We start from the raw sequence: 20,881 nt of genomic DNA on the forward strand, positions 1-20,881 counted from the left end.
CTTTTTGCCTCAGCATAACCATTAGCAAGCATTCAGACATTTTACTACAGAACAAGCAGCAGCCTATCCCAGCCCCTTCAGCAAATCTCCTTCAGATGCAAAATCAGGACAGCCTAACCATTCATGGTTTAGCATAATAATCTCTAGTAAACTTTTAGGTTCCTTGTCAAGACAGAAGATCAAAGATCACCCTTTGGCTGACCAAAGTCATTAAAGTAATAAGACCACACCACCTTTGATCAAGGAATTTGTGAGTTGCAAATGTCTGAGTTTGTGAATCACCCCCCCAGGGTTAACCTAATCAGCTCTCTGTGAACTACGTGACACAGATAAGTCCCACCATGACAGCAATCATGTGACTAACTCACCCATCTGCCTGCTGCCCATCACCTGACGCCATCAGTACCTGCGTCTCCGTGATGACGTGGAAGCAGACCACCACTCAATCACCCTGATGATCTTCCTCCATCAAGGGGAATGGTTAAAAGGACTTAACCACAAGCAACCAGGGGCCATTGCCTTGCTAGACTCTGGTGTGGTCATGTGCTCTTTGAGTTATGGCTATCACCATGCCTCCTGGTTTTAGTCCCCTCCCCCAGCTTGGGGAGGTGAATCTTCTTTCTTCCTTCTCTTTCTCTCTCTAACTTACTTTTAAATAAACTTTTCTTTCTTAACCTTTTCGTGTGTCACAATCCTTTGCATTTACTCGGCACTCCGGGCTCCCAGCACGCACCTCCGGTTTGCCAGCCCCGACAGTGCTGTGTGCCTCTCTCCGCCTCTCAACTCTCACCCTGTCCATCCAAACCCTAACAGGGAATGTAGCAAATTTTACAATGAATGGTGACTGCAATTTGCTGTGGCAGAGAAAAACAGAAAAGTTCTTTGTTGTGTCAAAATTTTTTGAGATAATTAAGTAGATGGCATGAAGAGTTGTTTTTAGCAAATACATATCAAATTTGGTAAAAAGCTTCCTATCAATCGTCAAAAAACGGACACAATTAATCGTTTGAAATCAGAATTAAAATTCCAACAAAGGAGGTCAGTAAAAATGATAAAGTAGTGGCTTCCAGGGCCAATCTCTCAAGAAAACCCCCAAACCTGGCAAAAACTGCCAGAATTAACCTTAATGGGACTTGGGAAGATAGTTAAAGACTTATTGCAATCGCCTGAACATTAGGAAGACCAGCAGCTCATGTTCCTGTTGTGAGTACCTGGGCCTGGAAAGATTTCACAAATCCAAGGAATTGTGTGTGCTTTGATCTGTCTGTGGATTCCCTGAAAGACTAGTGCCAGGAGCTTGCTTTTGTTTAGCCAAACTCAGATCCCCTCAGGGTGAGAAGCAGCTTCTCAGATACCTTGAATGCAGAATGACTAAGCTGCTGTTGCCTCAGGCAACAATTAGCAGTTGAGGCAAATAACTCATACACTGAAAGCCTGAGAAGAAAAGCTGGGGAGTGAGAATGCTTAGAGAAGAAGGGTTTTGAGAAGCTCCCCCATGTAGCAGGGAACCTAGAAATCTCAGGTACAAGCTCAGGTCAGAAAAGACCTGAGAATGCCAGGAGTTCTTACCTCTGGCTGCTCTTTAGGCTCAGCACAAGCAAGAAGTGAGGGCTAAGGCAGAGTTGTGAATAGTCTGGTTAAGCAATAAAAGTGTGCTCTCAACACACAGCCAACTTGCAGAGGCCTGAGAATGTGTTTCTTCTTTCAATTTTTTTAGCCCTATGGCTCCAGGTGTTTATGGAAGTTTCTGCCAAACAAAAACTAGCTGACTACTAAACTAAAGGTACAGAGGCTTCAGAGAGCAGTGAAGACCGACACAGTCTTTAAACAAATAGTTTAGAAAAGCCCCTAAATAAACAACTACAGCTCATAGCAAGGAATAACAACAGATCCCAGAGAGGGGGAAAACTTGATTTCCAGAATAATCACACCATAATATTTAAAATATTATGAAGCACAAAAAGAAACAAGAGAGTATTCCATTAACAAAACAACAACAGCAAACAAATAAGGAATTAACAAAAACTGTCCCTGAGGAACTAAATGAAATGGACTTGAGTTTTTGCCTCAAAGTCTTAGGCAAAGACTTTAAATCAACTGTCTCAAATATGTCCAAAGAACTAAAGAAAACCACAAACAAATAACTAAATGAAACCAGGAGAACAATGTTTCAACCAGTAGAGAATATCAGCAAAGAGACAGAAATTACTAGAAATAGCTAAGTAGAAATTTTGGAGCTGAAATGTACAAGTGAACTAAAAGATTCACTAGATTTAAGCAGACATCAGAGGACTTTCATATAGGGCCAATGACATTATCCAGTCTGAGACATAAAGAGAAAAGTTAATGCAGAAAAATGATCAGTGACTGAAAGACTCGTGGAATATCATAAAGTATACCAACATATGCATAATGGGAGTACCCCCAAAATAATCCTACAAGTCATATGGAATTGCAAGAGATACTGAATACCTAAAAAACAAAACAAAACAAAACAAAAACAAAAAACAAAGTCTTAAAAAGAGCAAAGTTGAATCACCTCTTGATTTCAAAGCTAAAGTGATCCAAAAAAAAATGTGAAACTGTACATGGCCCAACAGAGCAGAACTGACAGCCTGAGATAAACCCATACATCTAGGGCCAACTAATTCCTGACAAGGGTGCCAAGAACATTCAATAGGAGAGAATAGTCTTGTCAGCCGGGAGCAATGGCTCACCCCTGTCATTTACAGCACTTTGGAAGGTGGAGGTGAAAGGATTGCCTGAGATCAGGGGTTCGAGACCAGCCTGAGCAATGTGATGAGACCTTGCCTCTGCAGTAAATTATAAATTATAAAACTAGCCAGGCATGGTGGAGTACACCTGTAGTTCCAGTTACTTGGAAGGCTGAGGCGGAAGGATTGCCTGAGCCCAGCAGGTTGAGGCTGCAGTGGCCATGAGTTTGCCACTGCACTCCAGTCTGGGTGACAGAATGAGACTGACTCAAAAAAAAAAAAAAGAATAGTCTTGTCAACACACAATGCTGGGACACTGTATATCCATGTGCAAAAGGATATAGCTGGTCCCCTACCTCACAGCATATACAAAAATTACTCCAAATGAATCTGTGAACTAAATAGAGGAGCTAAAACTGCAAACCTCTTCTGAAACAACATAGGGGCAAATCTTTATGTCCTTTGAATTTCTTACATATGACACCAAAAGCACAGCAACAAAAGAAAACAATAGATAAAGTGGACTTCATCAAAATGGAAGACATTTATGCATTAAAGGACATCATTAAGAGAGCATTGGCAGTAGTGGGACACTGCCAGGGGAGGGATGGGGGCACACAACATCAATAAGGGCACCTGATCTCAAACCAGACCAAGTGGGGACCAAAGGGAGGCCCAAACTTTACCTGTACAATGTCCACTTGTATACCTAATCCTGAATTGTATCCCACATCTTTAAAATAAAAAAAAAATCATTAACAAAAAAAGAGAGTTCAAAGAAAACGGGAGAAAATGTTTGCAAATTGTTTATCTGATGGGGTTAGTATTCGGAATATATAAGGAAGTCTTAAAATTTAACAATTAAAAGCAAACAATCCAATTAGAAAATGGGCGAATTTTTGACTATTGATTTCTACAAAGAATCAATCACATGAACCCACAATGATCCATTGCAACACACCCACCAGAATGGTAACAGTAATAATACTTAAAAATAAAGTGTAGGATACAATGTGAAGAAATTGGAACTCTCATATACTGCTGGTAGAAATGTAAAAATGGTACAGTCACTGTGGAAAACAGTTTGGTGATTCCTCAATAAGTTAAACACAGAATTACCATATGCCCCAGAATCCTACTTATAGGCATATACCCCAAAGAGTTGAAAACAATTATTCAGGCAAAAACTTGTACATGAATGTTCATAGCAGCTCTGTTCACAATAGACAAATAACTCAAATGTATGGCAGCAGACGAATGGATAAACAAAATGTGGCCTATCCATACAATTCAATATTATTCAACCATAAAGTGGCACAAAGTATTGATACATGCATGCTGCAACATGAGTGGATCTAGAAAACATTACGTCAAGTGAAAGAAGAATAAAAGAATGTATAAGTAACGATCTAAATGACAGAAAAATTAGAATAATAAAAATATTTGATCAATTCAAAATAAACAAAAAATGCATACAAAAGCAACAAAGAACAATTGATATAAATAGGAAGCAAAGAAATAGAAGGTAGATTAGAACTCAAAGTTGTCAGTGAGTAGACTAATGAGTGTAAAAGTGCTGCATTTAAAAACAGAAATTACGACAGGCACGGTGGTTCATGTCTATAATCCCAGCACTTTGGAAAGGTGACGTGAAAGGATTGCTTGAGCCCACGGGTTTGAGGTCAGCCTGAGCAACTTGGCCACACCTCATCTCTACAATAAATCAAAAAATTAGTCAGGCATGGTGGCACGTGCCTGTAGTTCCTGCTACTTAGAAGGCTGAGGTGGAAGGATCACCTGAGCCCAGCAGATTGAGGCTGAGGTGGCCTAGAGCATGCCACTGTAGCCTAGGTGACAGAGTGAGACTCCTACTAAAAAAAAAAAAAAAAAAAATTAAAATTAAAATTATCAGACGAGATAAAAAGCAAATCTCAATTACATGGGGTTTATAAAATATATAAATTTAACATAAAACACAGGAAAATTAAAAATGAAAGCACAGAAAGCAATGTACCTTGTAAACAAGAAATTAAATAAAGCTAATATATTAATAATTATATTAGTATCAGACAAAGTAGATTTTTAAGGTAAGGAGCATTACGAAACGGGCAGTTTAAATTGTTATGCTTCTAATAACATAACCTTAAGATATGGAGAACAAACAGTGAAATAATTAAAAGAAGAAACAGACAAGTCCACAATCATAGCTGGGAATTGTAATATATATCTTTCAATATTGATAGAAAAAGCAGGTAAAACAATCAGTAGCTGGGAATTGTAATATATATCTTTCAATATTGATAGAAAAAGCAGGTAAAACAAAGATTTGGAATATTTAAGTAACATGACTGACAGCTTGATGTGAAGGACATACACAGCATACGAGTAAATACACTATTTGCACTATTTTTAAATGAATTTACACTATTTTTAAATGAAAATGATAGTTTTACCACACTGGATCATAAAGCAAACCTCAACAAATTTCAGGGGATTGAAAGATGGTTCTTGGAAAACACAGATAAAATTGGTAAAGCTTTATTCAGTAAGACTCATCAAGAGAAAAAGAAAGAAAACACAAATTGAAATACCAGGAATGAAACAGTAGAGATCAGTATAGATCTTACATTAAAAATAGAATATTGAAATATTGATAGAATGGACAGATTCCTTGAAAAGTACAACTTACTATAACTAATGTAAGAAGAAATAGAGAGAATCTGAACAGTCCTATGTCTGTTTTAAAAAATTTCAATCTCAAAATAAAACCTTCTCACATGAAAACTGTCTGCCCAGATGGCTTCTCTGGTGAATTCTTCCAAATATGTAAGTAATATATAACACCTCATCTAACCAACTATTCCAAAAACTAGAAAAGAGGAAACACTTTCCTATTCACTTCATGGGCCAGCATAACTGTCATATCAAACTTAACTAGACTCACAGGAAAGGAAATTTATAAATCAATTTTATGAATGTAGATGCAAAAAAACTCAACAAAATATTAGCAAATTGAGTCTGGCTGTATGATACATATATATCACAACCATGTAAGGTTAATTTTATAAATTAAGGGTAGATTTAACATTAGAAAATCTATCCATGCAATGTTTCAAATTAAATGGACGAATGACAAAGAACATATATTCATCTCAGTATATACATAAAAATCACTAAAAAATTCAATACTCATTCATGATTAAAAACTCTCAGAAAACTGGAAATTGAGAGGAACTTTCTGAATCTTGTAAAAGATATCATCAAAATATCTACAGCGAACATCATTCTTATAGTATTGAAAAGCATTGAAAGTTTTCACCCTAAGTTCAGAAATTTTTAAAAAATTGTCTGTTATCAACACTTCTATTCAATATACTACTTCACAAATAATATGAATTGAACATAGAAGAATCCAAGTTAACTTACAGAATAATTAAATAAGTCATATATAAATTTAGTAAGATTGCTGAAGTTAGATTAATATACTGGTCAATTTTTAAAAAATAAACATTCAGAAATAAAATTTAACAAAATATTTACAATATTATGAACAAATACCTAAAAATGACTATCAAAATGTGTATAGGACTTCTACTCAGAAAATCAAAACATTGAGAGAAAGAAAGACAACCAAACCAAATAGAAGGATTTACTATAATCAGAGATTGGATGTTTCAGAATTATAAAGATATCCTGTCAATTCAAGCTGATCTATAGATTCAACGCAATCCCAAATAAAATTGGAGCAGAATTCAATGGCAACTGACAAGCTGATTTTTAAAAATTTATACATAAGTATAAATGGCCATGCTCTTCCTAATAAAAAAAGAAAAGGGTTGATAGACTTAGACTCCTAGAAATAAATGCTTATTAAAAGCAGAATAATCACTGCAATGTAAAAACAGCATAGTGATAGAAAGACAAATGTATAGAAGGCAAATGGAAAAGAACCGAGAGTCAAGACTCTCACATGCGCCATCACCTGCTCTATGATCAAGAAACAACGCAGGGGTAAGGAAGGTCTTTCTCGTCAATGGTTCTGGATAAATTGCACATACACACTGAAATAAAACACAAATGAAACCTAGCCCCTAGTTTGGTGTTTTGATGTATATCTATGTTGTATAATGATCCAATCAGGGTAGTTAGTGTATACACAGAAACAAATCACAAATGAATTTTAAACATAAACACAGGCTGGGCTCGGTGGCTCAGCCTGTAATCCCAGAACTTTGGGAGGCCAAGGCGAGTGGATTGCTTGAGCCCACAGGTTCTAGACCAGCCCAGGCAACTTGGCGAGACCTCATCTCTACAATAAATTAAAAAAAAAATAGCCGAGTGTGGTAGTGCGCACCTGTAGTTCTGGTTACTTGGAAAGCTGAGACAGAAGGATTGCCGGAGTCCGGCAAGTTGACACTGGGGTGGCCGTGAGCATTCCATGGCACTCCAGCCTGGGTGAAGGAGTGAGACTCCAACTCAAAAAACAAAAAACAAAACAAAACAAAAAATATAAACACAAAAAGTTAAAATAATAAAGTTTCTAGATAGTAAAAAAAGAATATGGAAAGGATTTCTTAACAGGACTCCAGAAGCACTGACATGAATCAAATGATAACCAAACTGCATTAAAACTAAAAACTTTTGTTCATCAAAAGACTCACTAAGAGAGTTTAAAAAATACAGAGCTGGAGATACAATCTATAATACTCATATTTTTAAAAAAGACTCCATTCTATGACTCCTAAAAATCAATTGTGAGGGAGAGAGGCAAAAAAGTTCCAAATAGAAAAATGAGCAAACATTTGAAATGGCACTTAAAATAAAGCAAGATTTTGAAGCATATGAACTCATTACACACTAGGAAAATGCAAATTAAAACAACTCTATATTATTATAGACCCACAAAGATGGCTGAAATTTTAAAAATGAACAGTACCAAATGGTAGAGTGAATAGAAATCTCATGCACGTCTGGCAGGCATGTGAGCTGGGACAACCATTTTGGAAATTACTTAGCAGCATTTACTTATTTTTAAAAAATGTGTTTATTTGTAATTGTACATTTTGATGGGGTACAGTTTGGTGTTTTGATGTATATCTATGTTGTATATTGATCCAATCAGGGTAGTTAGTGTATCCAAAGGCAGTATTTAAAAAGGTTAATTCTATGTGTAGCCTATGACCAGTAAAGGTAAGTAAAAATAAATACAAATGTAAAAATATAAATGTGTGCACATATGAACACACATGTTTAAAGAAACATGCACAAGCCGAGCTCCGTGACAGCCTATAATCCCGTGCCTTGGGAGACTGAGGTAAGTGAATTTGCCTGAGCCCACGGGCTGGAGACCTGCCTGGGCAACTTGGCGAGACCTCATCTCTACAATAAATAAAAAACTAGCCGGGCGCACCTGTAGTTCCAGCTACTTGGAAGGCTGAGGCGGAAGGACCACCAGAGCCCCGCAGGTCGAGGCTGCGGTGGCCGGGAGCCGCCACTGCACTCCAGTCTGGGCGATAGAGTGAGACTCCAACTCAAAAAAAAAAAAAAAAAATAGGAACGAAACATGCACATATGTGCAATAGGTAGTTACTAAGAATATTAACAGTAGCATTATTTACCTAAAACCAAATCATCCCTATATCCATCCACAGTTGAGTGGACAAATACATTTTATTATATTATTTTAATGGAATACTACATAGCAATAAAAGAGAACATGATAACTACATGTAACAACATGGATAAATCTCCTTGCAAAGTACTGAATGAAAGAACCCAGATATCAGGAGTTCCTTTTGTATGATTCTGAGATACATTTTCAAAAAGAGAAAAAAAAGTAATCTCTTGTGACGGAAATCTGAAAAATGGTTGCTTTTTAGGAAAAAGGTGGTTGTGGACACGGAGTGGTCATAGGAGCTTCCAGTGCTAATTGCATCCTATTATCTTGACCTGGTATTGTGTTCACTTTATACGTAAACTTGCATCAGGTTGTACACTGAGGAGTTATCACTTTACTGAATGTGAACTTCATCAGTGAACACTTGTACTCCAACATACATAGCACTACTGTAGAGCCTTAGAAAGTGAAGAATTGCAAATATGGCCTAAGTTTTTCTTGGTGTCTTGGGAGCAATTCCAAAGCCGCCTGGTCATGCACTAGGTGCTCGTGGCTAAAGAGGCTCTGGGCAGACCACAGCATCGGCACCGCCCCCTCCTGCCTCTGCTCACTGCTCAAGGCTGCTTCTCTCTGAAGGCAAATTGCCACCACCCTTGCTGTTTAGTTTCCCATGGATTCTCTTTTTGGCTGCATTCGTTTCTTCAAACCCTCTTTTTTTCTTTCCTGTTTTAGATTCTTTTTTTCCTTCTCTCTCTCCCACTCATGTCTTTCTTCCACAAAGTTGGGTTTGGGATTGACAGCTATCACTTAGAGGTGAGCACACTTTCACTTTAGTTCGTAAGTCGTCCAAACCCACGTTTGCTGAGTTCTTCGTTACTCAATGCTCATTTTAAAATTTCACTTCCACGTATGGCTCTGACAATGGGTGACAGACATAACCCAGAGCAAGGCTTCCAGAAGGCAAGGCTGGACCCGCTCATTAGTGATGGCTGGAAATGAACTCTGGAGGCCACAGAACGCCTGATGGTAACCGAGGTCATGACAGCTTGGTTTAGATCAGGGATTTGCATGCACTGGCCCAACAACTCTGTGCCATCCAGCGACCTGCCTGAGCCTCTGTGCTCTGCCTGGTAAAACTGGGACAGTGGCAGTACTTACCTGATAAAGTGCAATACCTACAATGCACTTGGCACAGGATATTTTAGCAATTACAGTTGTCTCTCAGTATCTGTGGGGGAATGGTTCCAGGACCACTCCTTCCCCCCAGTACCAAAATCTGTGAATGCCCACATTCTACGGTTGCTCCTACAGAACCTGAGAATGTGAAAAGTTGGCCCGCCATCTCTGTGGGTTTTTCATCCTGAGGATACTGCATTTTTGATCCACATTTGGTTGAATCTGCAGATGCAGAGCCCGGCAATATGAAGGGCTCACTGGACTTACTGAAAACAATCTGCATGTAAGTGGACTCATGCAGTTCAAACCCATGAAAGCGCTGCCTGTGAAGGCTTGCAACTGCACTGTCCACTGTCCTTTCTGCTGGGCTGGGGAGGACTAGAGCCTTGTCAAGACCCTGGGTCACAGGGGCTGCTGTCACTAACTAGCAGCTCCCAACAAAGCTGGGCCCTAACTTTGCTGTCAGAGTCTAAACTGTACTTTGGGACTTGCTCTGAGAAATAGGTCGCTCCATTTCTCTGTGTGTAAAATAAGCACATGGTTGCTTAATGCTTTCTTCGCTTATGGGACTATCATGGAGAAGAAATGTTTGATGACAGCAAAGAGTTCTGTTTTCTGGATAGAACTACTGAGACAATGGAGTATGCTATTTTTATAATATGGATTTTAGAATGGACTCACTCTCTTAACTTTTAGGGAGTAGCATCGGCTCCTGCTCTCATGGAAGTTGGTGGGATGAGCCCTGGGCCTAGAACTGTATAGCAGCTCTGAACACTTTTTCTGGCAAATATCTCATACTCAGCCATCAGCAGGAAGACATCCAAAGCAGCCATGCCCCTTTCCAACCAAGAGGTGCCACAGGCAGGTGACTAATGGTGTCCATATATGGAAGACTGTGCTTGATGCCCCTAAAGGGTCAGCATATATATGTTCAATAATTCCTAAGTACTATTAAGCTGACTAAATAAAAATGCCAGGCTAGCAAGGTGTGGTGACTCACACCTGTAATCCCAGCACTTTGGGGGGCGGAGACAAGAGGAATGCCTGAGCCTGTGGGTTCGAGACCAGCCTGGACAACATGGCGAGACATTGTCTCTATAATACATAAAAAACATTAGTCAGGCATGGTGGTGCATGCCTGTAGTTCCAGCTACTTAGAAGGCTGAGGTGGAAGGATCTCCTAAACCCAGCAGGGCAAGGCTTCAATCGCCATGAGCAGCATGCTACTGCACGTTAGCCTGGGCGACAAAGTGAGACTCTCTCTCACACACACACACACACACAATTTTAAAAAAGGCTATTCTGTATAAATTTGAAATAAATCGATGTATGTCAGCATGTGGATTGTTCAATATAGGAAAGATAATACATTTTGTTTTAGTTTCATTACCCTGTATCAGCTTACTTCCTTGCATTTTTTCTTTCTTTCTTCTCTTTAACAATTTTAAAATTAAAAAAAATAGCAAATACAGAGATAATAGAACACTTCATCAGCTTTTTTTTTTTTTAAAGAACTAGAATATGATACACTTCCTCACACTTTTCTATTTTTTTTTTTTGAGCTGGAGTCTCACTCTGTCACCCAGACTGGAGTGCAGTGGCTGCTCCCAGCCACTGCAGCCTTGACCTGCTGGGCTCCGGCAATCCTTCCGCCTCAGCCTTCCAAGTAGCTGGAACTACAGGCGCATGGTACCACGCCCGGCTAGTTTTTTATTTATTGTAGAGATGAGGTCTCGCCAAGTTGCCCAGGTGGGTCTCGAACCCGTGAGCTCAGGCAATCCACTCACCTCAGCCTCCCAAAGGCGCAGGATTACAGACTGAGCCACTGAGCCCGGCTCCTCACACTTTTCAAAGTATAGTTCTGGATTAAAGGCACAGACTTATTCTTTCTGAGAATTACAACCATGGCTAAGATGGCCTAAACATGAAAAATGTAATCCAATGACATTTGCTGGGTTGCTTAGCAATATTCTTTACCACTCTTAACTCGTTTATTTTACTTCCAAATATGGATCCCCTAATGGGCTGTTGTTTGGGTCTAGAACTATTCCATTTGCTATATCATTGGTTTTATCTAACATACTAGAAAACATTTGAACTATATTTTAGCAAAGAGAAATAAAACATATGGTGATCGAAACACTGTTAAAATAAGCTGATATCATTCATTTTATTTAGTGCTAAAGATGCTAAAGACTCAGGTTTAATCCTAATACACTTTTTAGCTTTTCCTATAGAGAAGCTTCTGCTCTGGGACCAACACCTCTACCCTCAAACCTGACCAACCTGAAAAATGTAGTCCTTAGTTACCGAAGAGACCTCTCAGGGAAGTGGGCAGGGGCCATCCAACCTGATAGCCAGGGAAAGGTAGGCATCGTTTAAAAGGCTCTTATCACAATGCCAATTGCTGTGCTGAGCCCTTCACACCTACTGACATGTTAAGGCCTCACAACAACCCTTTGGAGGCACATTAGTATCACACTTTACAGATGCACAGAAAGGTTAAGTGATTTGTCCAAGGTCACATGGCTGCTAAGAGACCCATCCAGGATTTGAGCCAGACAGTCTGACTCTGCCTTCATTGTTCTTAAATACTTTGTAGCCATCTCTCAATGGAGCACCTAGGATCAAAACATAGGAGCTTCTGGATGGCTAGAAGAAGATCATATTGTTTCCACATTTTCTAGACATTTGCATAATGGCTAAGTATTTAATAAATGATGGCCAAACTGAATTCTTATCTGAGGTCAATATTATCTCTTTGCATAAGAAATGCAGGGTATTTAAATAAAAACATACATGCTAGCATTCTCCTTGATAGTTTATTGCCTTCGCACACAGAAAGGATGTCAGGCTGGGAGGCATCCATCCACCCCACTCTGAGGTATCCAGAAGGCCTAAATGGAAACTTTGTTTGTTTTTGTATTCTTTGCAGAATTACTCATTTCTGCTCCTTACCTGAAGAGGCACAGAATTATGCTTCCGGTTGCAAGGGACATCAGAGAGACACTGTAGCCCAGGGTGTAAATGGCCTTCACCAGAATATAAAACGTGATCTACAAAGAAAGAAAATAGATCAGTAAGCTGCTGGTGACCAGCATCCTACTGTGTGTCCCCATCATGATGGACTCCCACCTGCTGCTCGCCTGGAAGGCCCAAGACCATGTCATTGTATAATCCCCCTTCCATTTGAACCAAGAAATGGTATTTACCACTCTGAACGCCCTCCTTCTTCTTGTAATTCATTATGAATGACTTTGGATGGTTGCTGTAAAGCAAATCGGTCTGGAGGAGCATGATCTGCCACAATTAGAGAAAGCAAAGGAAGAAAGCACTGAACTAAATTCAAAAGGAAAGCTCAGTCATGGTCCTCAAAGCAGCGCTGTCAGAATGTGTTGAGTCTCCTGGGTGACACATTTTTGGATGAGTGCAAGTGGACACACATGTCTGAGTACATTAAAAACCACACGACTTTACAGGCGCATGGCTGAGGTGCTCAGACAGAGGAAATCTCCTAGCTAGAGCCAGCCATCGAGTTGCAGAATCTTGGAATTTGCATTTTTTTTTTTAGCATTTCTTGGTTTAGCAGGCTCCCTGGCTTGATGCTTTTAATCCCCATGAAAATCCTCAGGCACAGAAGGGATGAGTGATAATCATGCTAACACAGCTGCTGGGAGAGCTCTAGCAAAACATGGATTCCTAGAATGGGCATGGGGTCCTCCGCGAGTAATGCTCGTGCTAGTCACGACAAATCCGGCAGCACTTCGAGAGGTACTTCCTGCCTGGCATTTTGCTTAGTGGCACTAATTCCTATAAAATAAAGAGGAAATTCTTCCTGTAAGAGGAATTTTTACAGGAAGAATTTTATTTTTACCAAGAAGTACTAAAACCTGTATAAATACAACCAAATCCATTGTTATTTTACAGCAAAAATTAAAACAAAAGCATAAAAAGCTATGCTTTGATTTATTAATTTTGTTCTTAATTATAACTTTATTGTTGAAGTATTATTTGGGTGGATCAGAAAAGAATAGAGAAGATAGTCCTGGCCTGCTCCTGCTCCTCTGTTCCTCTTCCTCCTCCCCCATTGCACCCCTCGGGAGACATCATTAGTCACCACCCTCACCTCCCCTAACTACCATGTTCACCTCCCCTAACCACCATTTACCACTACCCTCACGTCCCCTAACCACCACCTTCAACCCCAAACACCATCCTCACCTCCTCTAACCTCCATCCTCACCTCATTTAGCCACAACCCTCAGCACACCTAACCACCATCCTCACCTCACCCAAACTACCCTCCTCACCACACACCCTCCCTCCTGTACCCACTCACCATACAGTGTGCCCTGGGTTCCCTCTTTTGCATCCCCACAGGCTCAGATACTTGGTAGACTTACTCTTGATGTATCTGGCCATGTCTGGTCTCTAAGTATATGTGCTTCTTCTTGGCAATTTGTACATCTCTGTGGCTCCAGCACAGTAGTGGGCACACACGGGTGCCTCAGAGATGCTGTGAACTTGACTTGCCAGTGAGTCAGCTGAGTGTTGGCTGCTGGCTCTGAGCGCCTTCACTCGGGGCATTCAACTCCTCACTTCTTGTCTCTTGCTCTCACCAGCCCATCGAAGCCCATCTCCCCTTGCTCCCTCCACTGGCCACCTGCCTTTTAAAGGGTGCCTGTCCCGTGAGGGATCATGGGCAGGGACTGATGACGTCCTTTGCCCGCATCCTTCCCATGTGGTCTGCTAACTCCACCAGGATGCACGTGGCCCTCACACCCTTCACAACAAACAGGGATGGAAGCGCTGCCCGCTCTGTTCATTCCTCCTTTTCAGCAGCCTCTCACCCAGCTAAACTCGGGTGTCAGATCACATCTCATGGTGTTGACAGTTCAATGACTGTTGACTGAAGGTACATGGAGGGGCCTGCTGCTGGGTCTTGGCGGTGCTCCAGAGCACCCCAGCCAAAAGGAGCACTGCCCTCTGCCTCAGACAGTACCTAGAAGAGGCCATCGGAGTGTCTACCCATGGCACCAGCCAGACATCCTCAGGCCCCAGACACAGGCCGCCCTAACCTTCTCCACTTCATCTCACGCTGAAGCTGCTTTCTCTCACTGGAAGTGCTACAGCCATGGCCTGAAGAGCACTGGGGTGTCCTGTCCCCAGTACCTTCTTAGCACCCTTGTCCTGAGGTCCTATTGCAGGGGGACGGCAGTTGAAGCAGAACCCTCTAGGAGATGTGCCAGGAGTGTGAGTTCCTGGTCCCTCACAGACTTGGCTTAGGAGGTCTGGAATACCCGAATCTGCATTTCCCCAAGGTGTTTCAGATGGCTCCCAGGCAAGCAGATCTAGGGCTCTGTTAGCAGGTAGAAGGGACCCTACAACCTGCACAGACACAACACTCATATGGTGCTCGGTGGCCTTTCCTAGGCAGCTAATCTGTCTGAAGGGAGTGCAGCATAGCAAGCGTCCACATGAGGCTGGGGCTTGGACAAAGGTCTGGACCAGAGAAGTTTACTGAGGAAGCATCAGCTAGTAGATGGCTTATAAAGCTATGAGCCTGGGTATTTACTAAGAAATTTAGTGACAGAGAAAAAAGCTTCGGAAGTGCCTGGGAATAGAAAAGCAGTGCACCAAATTGAAATACTGATGAAATCCCAGAAAAGTAACTACATGGGTGGACCATGAAGGATTTTCATTCTTAATACCATCAATTTCACATATTACAGTCATGTGAGTCACTGTCAGACCCAGCACAGAATGGCCAGAGTGCCATTTGCTTCCTGGCTGAATTGACTCCTCTCTGGGGGCCTCCTGGGCCTGAAGCGAGGCCATCAAAGGCACTTTGCTGTGTCTCCATGCAGAGGCTTCTAGGATGGGTTGAGGCTGAGGAACGAATTCAGGAAGGGAAGGAGAAATGAATGGGAAGCAGTGGCTCAAGAGTCAGCAGAGTCTGCGTTCCTCATCAGCAGGGTTTTTGGTATGATGAAAGTGAATGCCACCAGGCCCTGTGGGCTGGTGCTGCAGGCAGGAGCATGCCACCTGTGTTGGGAGCTGGGTCTTCATGGCCCAGCAGCAGGAGAGGGCCTGGGCTTCGGAGGGCCACACGGAGAAGTGACTCGGCACAGAGGCTAGGCAAGCCTGCTTTCTTACCAGCCCTCTGAGCAGTCAATGTGGAGTGAGCTGGCCTGGGGTCTGCGTCCAGTCCTGAGATGCGGGTCTAGTGTCTCTGCTGGCCCACCCTTCACTCCAACTCTGGGCACTTCTACATTGGAGCCCCCGTGGGCCCCACTGGGTCTCACCTGTGCCTGGTGGCATGCTGGGGGCACTGTCCCTCTTTCCCTTGGTCCCAGAAGTAGCATTGTCTGGAGGGTCAGGTTTCCATGCAGGTGAGGGTGATACTCACCTTGGGATGGCTGGAAGGGCTTCTGTATACCCTGAAATACCCTGAAGAAAGCCTCTTTCGCAGCTCTGCAGGTCTTGCCTGCCCCACACAGGGATGTCTTCCCCACTGGAGACTCTAGTATCACCACTTATCCTGAGGACCCAGCTGACATCAAGGAAGTGGTGGTGGAAGCACTCGTGTGCCCTGAAGTCATCACAGGCCCACTGCTGTGCCCTGCATGCTGGAGTGCCTGGGAAATTACAACACGGGAACATGGGAACCCCACATCATGCCTTCCTGTATGGAGAGACTGATTTCCAGAGTTGGGGGGAAGATTTGAGCCCTGAGAGAGAATCCCATTCACTCTGGGTGTGTGTCTGGATTTCTCAGCTGTTCTAGAACCTCAACTGCTGGATTTTAGAAGTCCTGGATAAGTATTCATGGTGGTGTTCTCTCTGCCAGCTGGTCTCCCACTTGCTCCACCCTTGCAGGCTGCTCCAGGGCTTCCTTGTCCTGCCTGGGGCAATGAGGCTGGCAGGAGGCATTGGAGGGAGACAGAGGACAGGAGGGCAGAAGCGGGTGTGTGCCCCCCACCACCCCGTGCTGATACCTGGTGGCATCACAGGTCCCTGTCCTACCCTTTACCAGAGGGAACAGGTTTTGTGTGGGTGGTGGCTGGAGGCTGCTGTCCTTATTGGGCCTCTCGACTGCCCAGACCTCTGGAAGGACACCCTGCATGAAGCTCTTTTCAGTTTTATCCCTGGCACGCGCCAATTTCCTGTTTGAACTCTGAATTGACGCAGTGTTCCCTGCATACACAACACAATTTTTGATGAACTCAAATCTCTGTACAAAGAACATCAGATTGACTAGGAATAATTTCAACACTAAGCTTTTAGAAGAATTAGAGAACACAGGGAACGAGAAAACATTGAGGACTGCCCAGTGATTGAATGTGCTTTGCTCTTCCTGCCTCGGAGCGGTTTCTTCTGCCACAAGCCCCTCCACCCAGAGAAGCCTTGGTTTCTCTGAGGTACCCCCAGCCCATCCTTAGTTATGCTTCAAGACCACAGTGTACACCAGAGTGCTCAGGTCCTGGCACTAATACATCAGATTTATGGAGGGAATGAAGGAAGCCACATGTGGAGTAGAGAGCTGTGAGGTCTGACCTCTTCTGAAATAAAAGAACTCCAGCTAAATGAAACAAGGGCACTTAACACAATGTGTTTTAGAGATTAACACAGGACTGCTGGGGGCAGGTTTTCTCTTAAGGCATTTGTTCTTGCATGATTTTATGGGTCTCCAGGATGTCATGTGGCATGAACCTGGCAGCCTCTGCTCTGGGACGGCTCAGTGAGCCAAGCAGATTCATCTGCACTGCATGGACCGCTCTTTCTTCAAGATTCTGAGTGAGCACTGGAGCTCAAATTGTTGATATTTCAAGGAAAGTTTTCCCTACATTTATTACGACTTATATAGGCTCAATGGTGGGCTAATAACACATTTTAGAAAGGCAAAACTGGCCAATATTGGAAAGAAAATGAATTAGTCCCACAAATAATTCTCATAATCAAGGTTAGCATAAATTTTGGTCTGGCAAACTAAATTGATTAATAATATTTTGGAAGGGGCATTTTTTTTGTCTTGTTAAAAACCTCAGTAGGCAAGCTGAGATCTGCACAGTGATTGAATACTGGCAGTGAGTTGGATGTGGCTATTCAGATCTAAATAAATTAAACTTATCTACAATTTAAGTTCCAGTCACTCGGTTGCATCAGCTGTATTTTGGAGTGTGCAACGCCACAAGTGGCCAGTGACTGCCATGCCGGAAAAAGCAGATAAAGGATGTCTCTTTCACTACAGACAGTTCTATTAACACTGGAGCCTACCTGATCACCACCCAGCCGCATAACCACCCTCAGGGTGTTAATTAACAGTCACACACATGCATTTTCACACTTCACTCCCACTTAAAGGATGGGTAACCCAGCAGATGCTTTGATCTATCTGAAAGTGGCTACCTTTGTTTTGTTGTGTAGCTCTGGGATCCCAACAGGGAGCCTCTTCATTCAAGCTGTGTGTGGGGAGACATCCAGAACCATAGTCATGGGGAACAAATGGGACTCCCAAAATGCAATCTGCTTGAACAACACTAACCTTTTCACCGACGGCCCAGAACCCAGAGTGCGTGGTGAGCTGATGCCATCCCGATGCCTGGGACCTCTGTGCTGCCCAATTTTCTCTCAATATAATAATGCTCAGCTCAGTGTAGGTATTTTAAATCTCAAGAATGCACAATAGCTCTGATCATTACCGGATTCTAAACACTCCATGATTTCATACTAGAAGGAGAAAGAATAACCCAGCAGGAAGTGCACATGGATAAGAAAGGGCCTGATCCAACAGCTGTGACTTCAGGGAACATCTCGGTCACAGCAGAAGTTAATTCCAGCACTGATTTTGGAAAAAAACATTTGCAAGACTGACGTTCTTTCCACAGATCCAAGATCCTGTTGGAGCCAAGGAGAAGGGCAAAAGATAATTTCATGCATTTAACACTGTCACTTGTTTTTGCCAAAAAGAAGGAAATGCCTCCTCGCTGGTGTCATGAGTAGTGGCTCAAGGCTGTGCCGCTGTCAGGGTGAGGAGAACAGACTGCCCAGTCTGCCCCTTATCGTAGAAGTCCTGTTTGCACAGGTGAGGCTGTGGCTCCCCGAAGTGAACTTCAGAGAGCTGCCCTCATGTCCCAGAAGGGAACAGTAACTGGTTCACAAATTCAAAGACATCGAAGTCAACAGCATGTTTACTGAAAAGCGGAGCACATCCTGGCACCCGATATTTAGATGTAAGTATGACTGTCCCCAACCCTACAGTGTGTAGACAGTGCCCTAAGACCTGAGGCGGCCCATGGTTACTTTCCCTGTGCTCTTGCTCCCATCACACCAGACCCTTTAGGAAACCAGTCACTTTCTTTTCATATGCTTGTTTTATTTATTTTTTTCCTTTAAGGGACTAGAACTAATTAAAATCTGTCAGAGAAATCCCAGAGTTTAGTGTTAATAGCAAAGCCACCTAAACCCTAAGACCCAACACTCTTTCCCCTAGGCCTCCCTGTCAACAGAAACTTTCTAATGAGACACCAACGAGGTTTCACTGTAAGAAGGGAATATTCTGCACAGAAAGCCTTTCGAGTTCCACAGTGTGTGTGTGTTTCATAGCTGGTTCTTCTCCATTCTCTTGATCAAGTCTTGGAATGATCTGGGTTTTAAGTCAGTGAAGAAGGCCATGGTACCTATGACGGAGGCTGGGAGGAATACAGTTGAATGGAGTGTAAGGAAGAAAGCAAATCCTGTTGCCAGTGGCAACCTCCTCTGTGAGCTGTGATGTCACAGGAGTGGAGCTTTCAGACTGCAGGCTCTACAGTGCAGCCTTGAGAAAGCAGGGGTCGGCTGGGGTTCTGAAGACGTCTCCACAGCTCTGACTTAGGCTTCTATCCACTTCTACTTTATTTTCTGATTGAGGCATTACCACAGGAACTAGAGCAGAATGGCAGCTTGCCATTTCATTGCTAAGACCATGATAGACTCGGGAGGCTTCACTCTCTCACCCTCCTGTGTCTCTTACTCTGTGCTCTTTTCTCCTCCTTTCTCTTTTTGGGGACATGTGGGCAGTTCTTTGAGGTTAGCATTGGAGAGCTGCTACCTGGCTTGCATAAACAGGACTTCCGCATCACAAAGTGTCTAACTGTGATGATCAGGGTTTGGGCAAGACAGTCAGAAAATAAGATATTTCTTTCTTTCTTTTTTTTTTGAGTTGGAATCTCACTCTGTTGTCCAGACTGGAGTGCAGTGGCCGCTCCCGGCCACCACAGCCTTGACCTGCTGGGCTCTGGCGATCCTTCTGCCTCAGCCTTCCAAGTAGCTGGAGCTATAGGTGTGCGCTACCACTCCCGGCTAATTTTTTTTTTTGAGTTGGAATCTCACTCTGTCCCCCAGACTGGAGTGCAGTGGCTGCTCCTGGTCACCGCAGCCTCGAACTGCTGGGCTCCGGCGATCCTTCCGCCTCAGCCTTCCAAGTAGCCGGAATTACAGGCATGTGCTACCACGTCCGGCTGATTTTTTGATTTATTGTAGAGATGAGGTCTCACCAAGTTGTCCAGGTGGGTCTCGAACCCACGGGCTCAGGCAATCCACTCACCTCAGCTTCCCAAGGCGCGGTATTACAGGCTGAGCCACCGAGCCCGGCTCTCTTTTTTTTTTGAGTCGAGATCTCACTCTGTCGCCTAGGCTGGAGTACAGTGGTATGATCGTGGTTCACAACTGCCTCAAACTCCTGGGTTCAAGGAATCCTCCAACGTCAACCTCCCGAGTAGCTGGGACTACAAGCATTCCATCATGCCTGGCTAATTTTCTTATTTTTATTTTTGTAGAGACAAGGTCTCACTATGTTGCCTAGGCTCGTCTCAAACTCCTAGGCTCAAGCAATCCTCAGAAAATGAGATATTTCAAACCTACCAAAAGCATACCAGCCAACACCAGAAAAAGTTGCAATGGAATAAATCTCAGTGGAATCCCCAGTGTGCTCCCTTTCCTACCCAGTAACCAGTCCCCGAATGTGGGGTTCACTATTCCCACATGTGCCTTATACATTCACGGCATTCAATACTTCAGGCATTGTTGAAAAATATGCTGTGCCATTTTGATCATTCTACCTGACTAGTTTTATTCTGCACATGTACTTCCAATAATTTTTATTGCCTTCCATCAACTCTTATTTGCTGTCCAGTATTTGTTTTGCCTTTTTTTTTTGTGATCCCCTCCCTGGTTTTGCTATTGCTTTAAGTAGTCAGTCATTTGTTTAGGTTTTCCCATGCACACCCTTCTTTTATTGTTCGGTTTTTTTTTTCACTTGTCAGTCCCACTGCTGTCACTCTGGTTCTCAGCTCTTTTTCCATTTTTATTTTTTTACTTTCTTGAAATCCCACAT

General features: G+C 42.8%; 1 protein-coding gene across 1 annotated transcript in view; it reads right to left on the minus strand.

Annotated features, from left to right (window-relative positions):
* The window catches only part of VIPR2 (vasoactive intestinal peptide receptor 2), a 101,908-nt gene that overhangs the window by 26,595 nt on the left and 54,432 nt on the right, over positions 1–20,881 (minus strand). Inside the window, exon 5 of the mRNA XM_021706134.1 lies at positions 12,466–12,563. Coding sequence (XP_021561809.1) covers positions 12,466–12,563 — 98 coding nt within the window. The remainder of the gene's footprint in view (positions 1–12,465; positions 12,564–20,881) is intronic.

The sequence above is a fragment of the Carlito syrichta genome, unplaced genomic scaffold (assembly GCF_000164805.1).
Source record: "Carlito syrichta isolate Samal-C Ts95f unplaced genomic scaffold, Tarsius_syrichta-2.0.1 Scaffold315176, whole genome shotgun sequence".
Taxonomy (NCBI): Eukaryota; Metazoa; Chordata; class Mammalia; order Primates; family Tarsiidae; genus Carlito; species Carlito syrichta.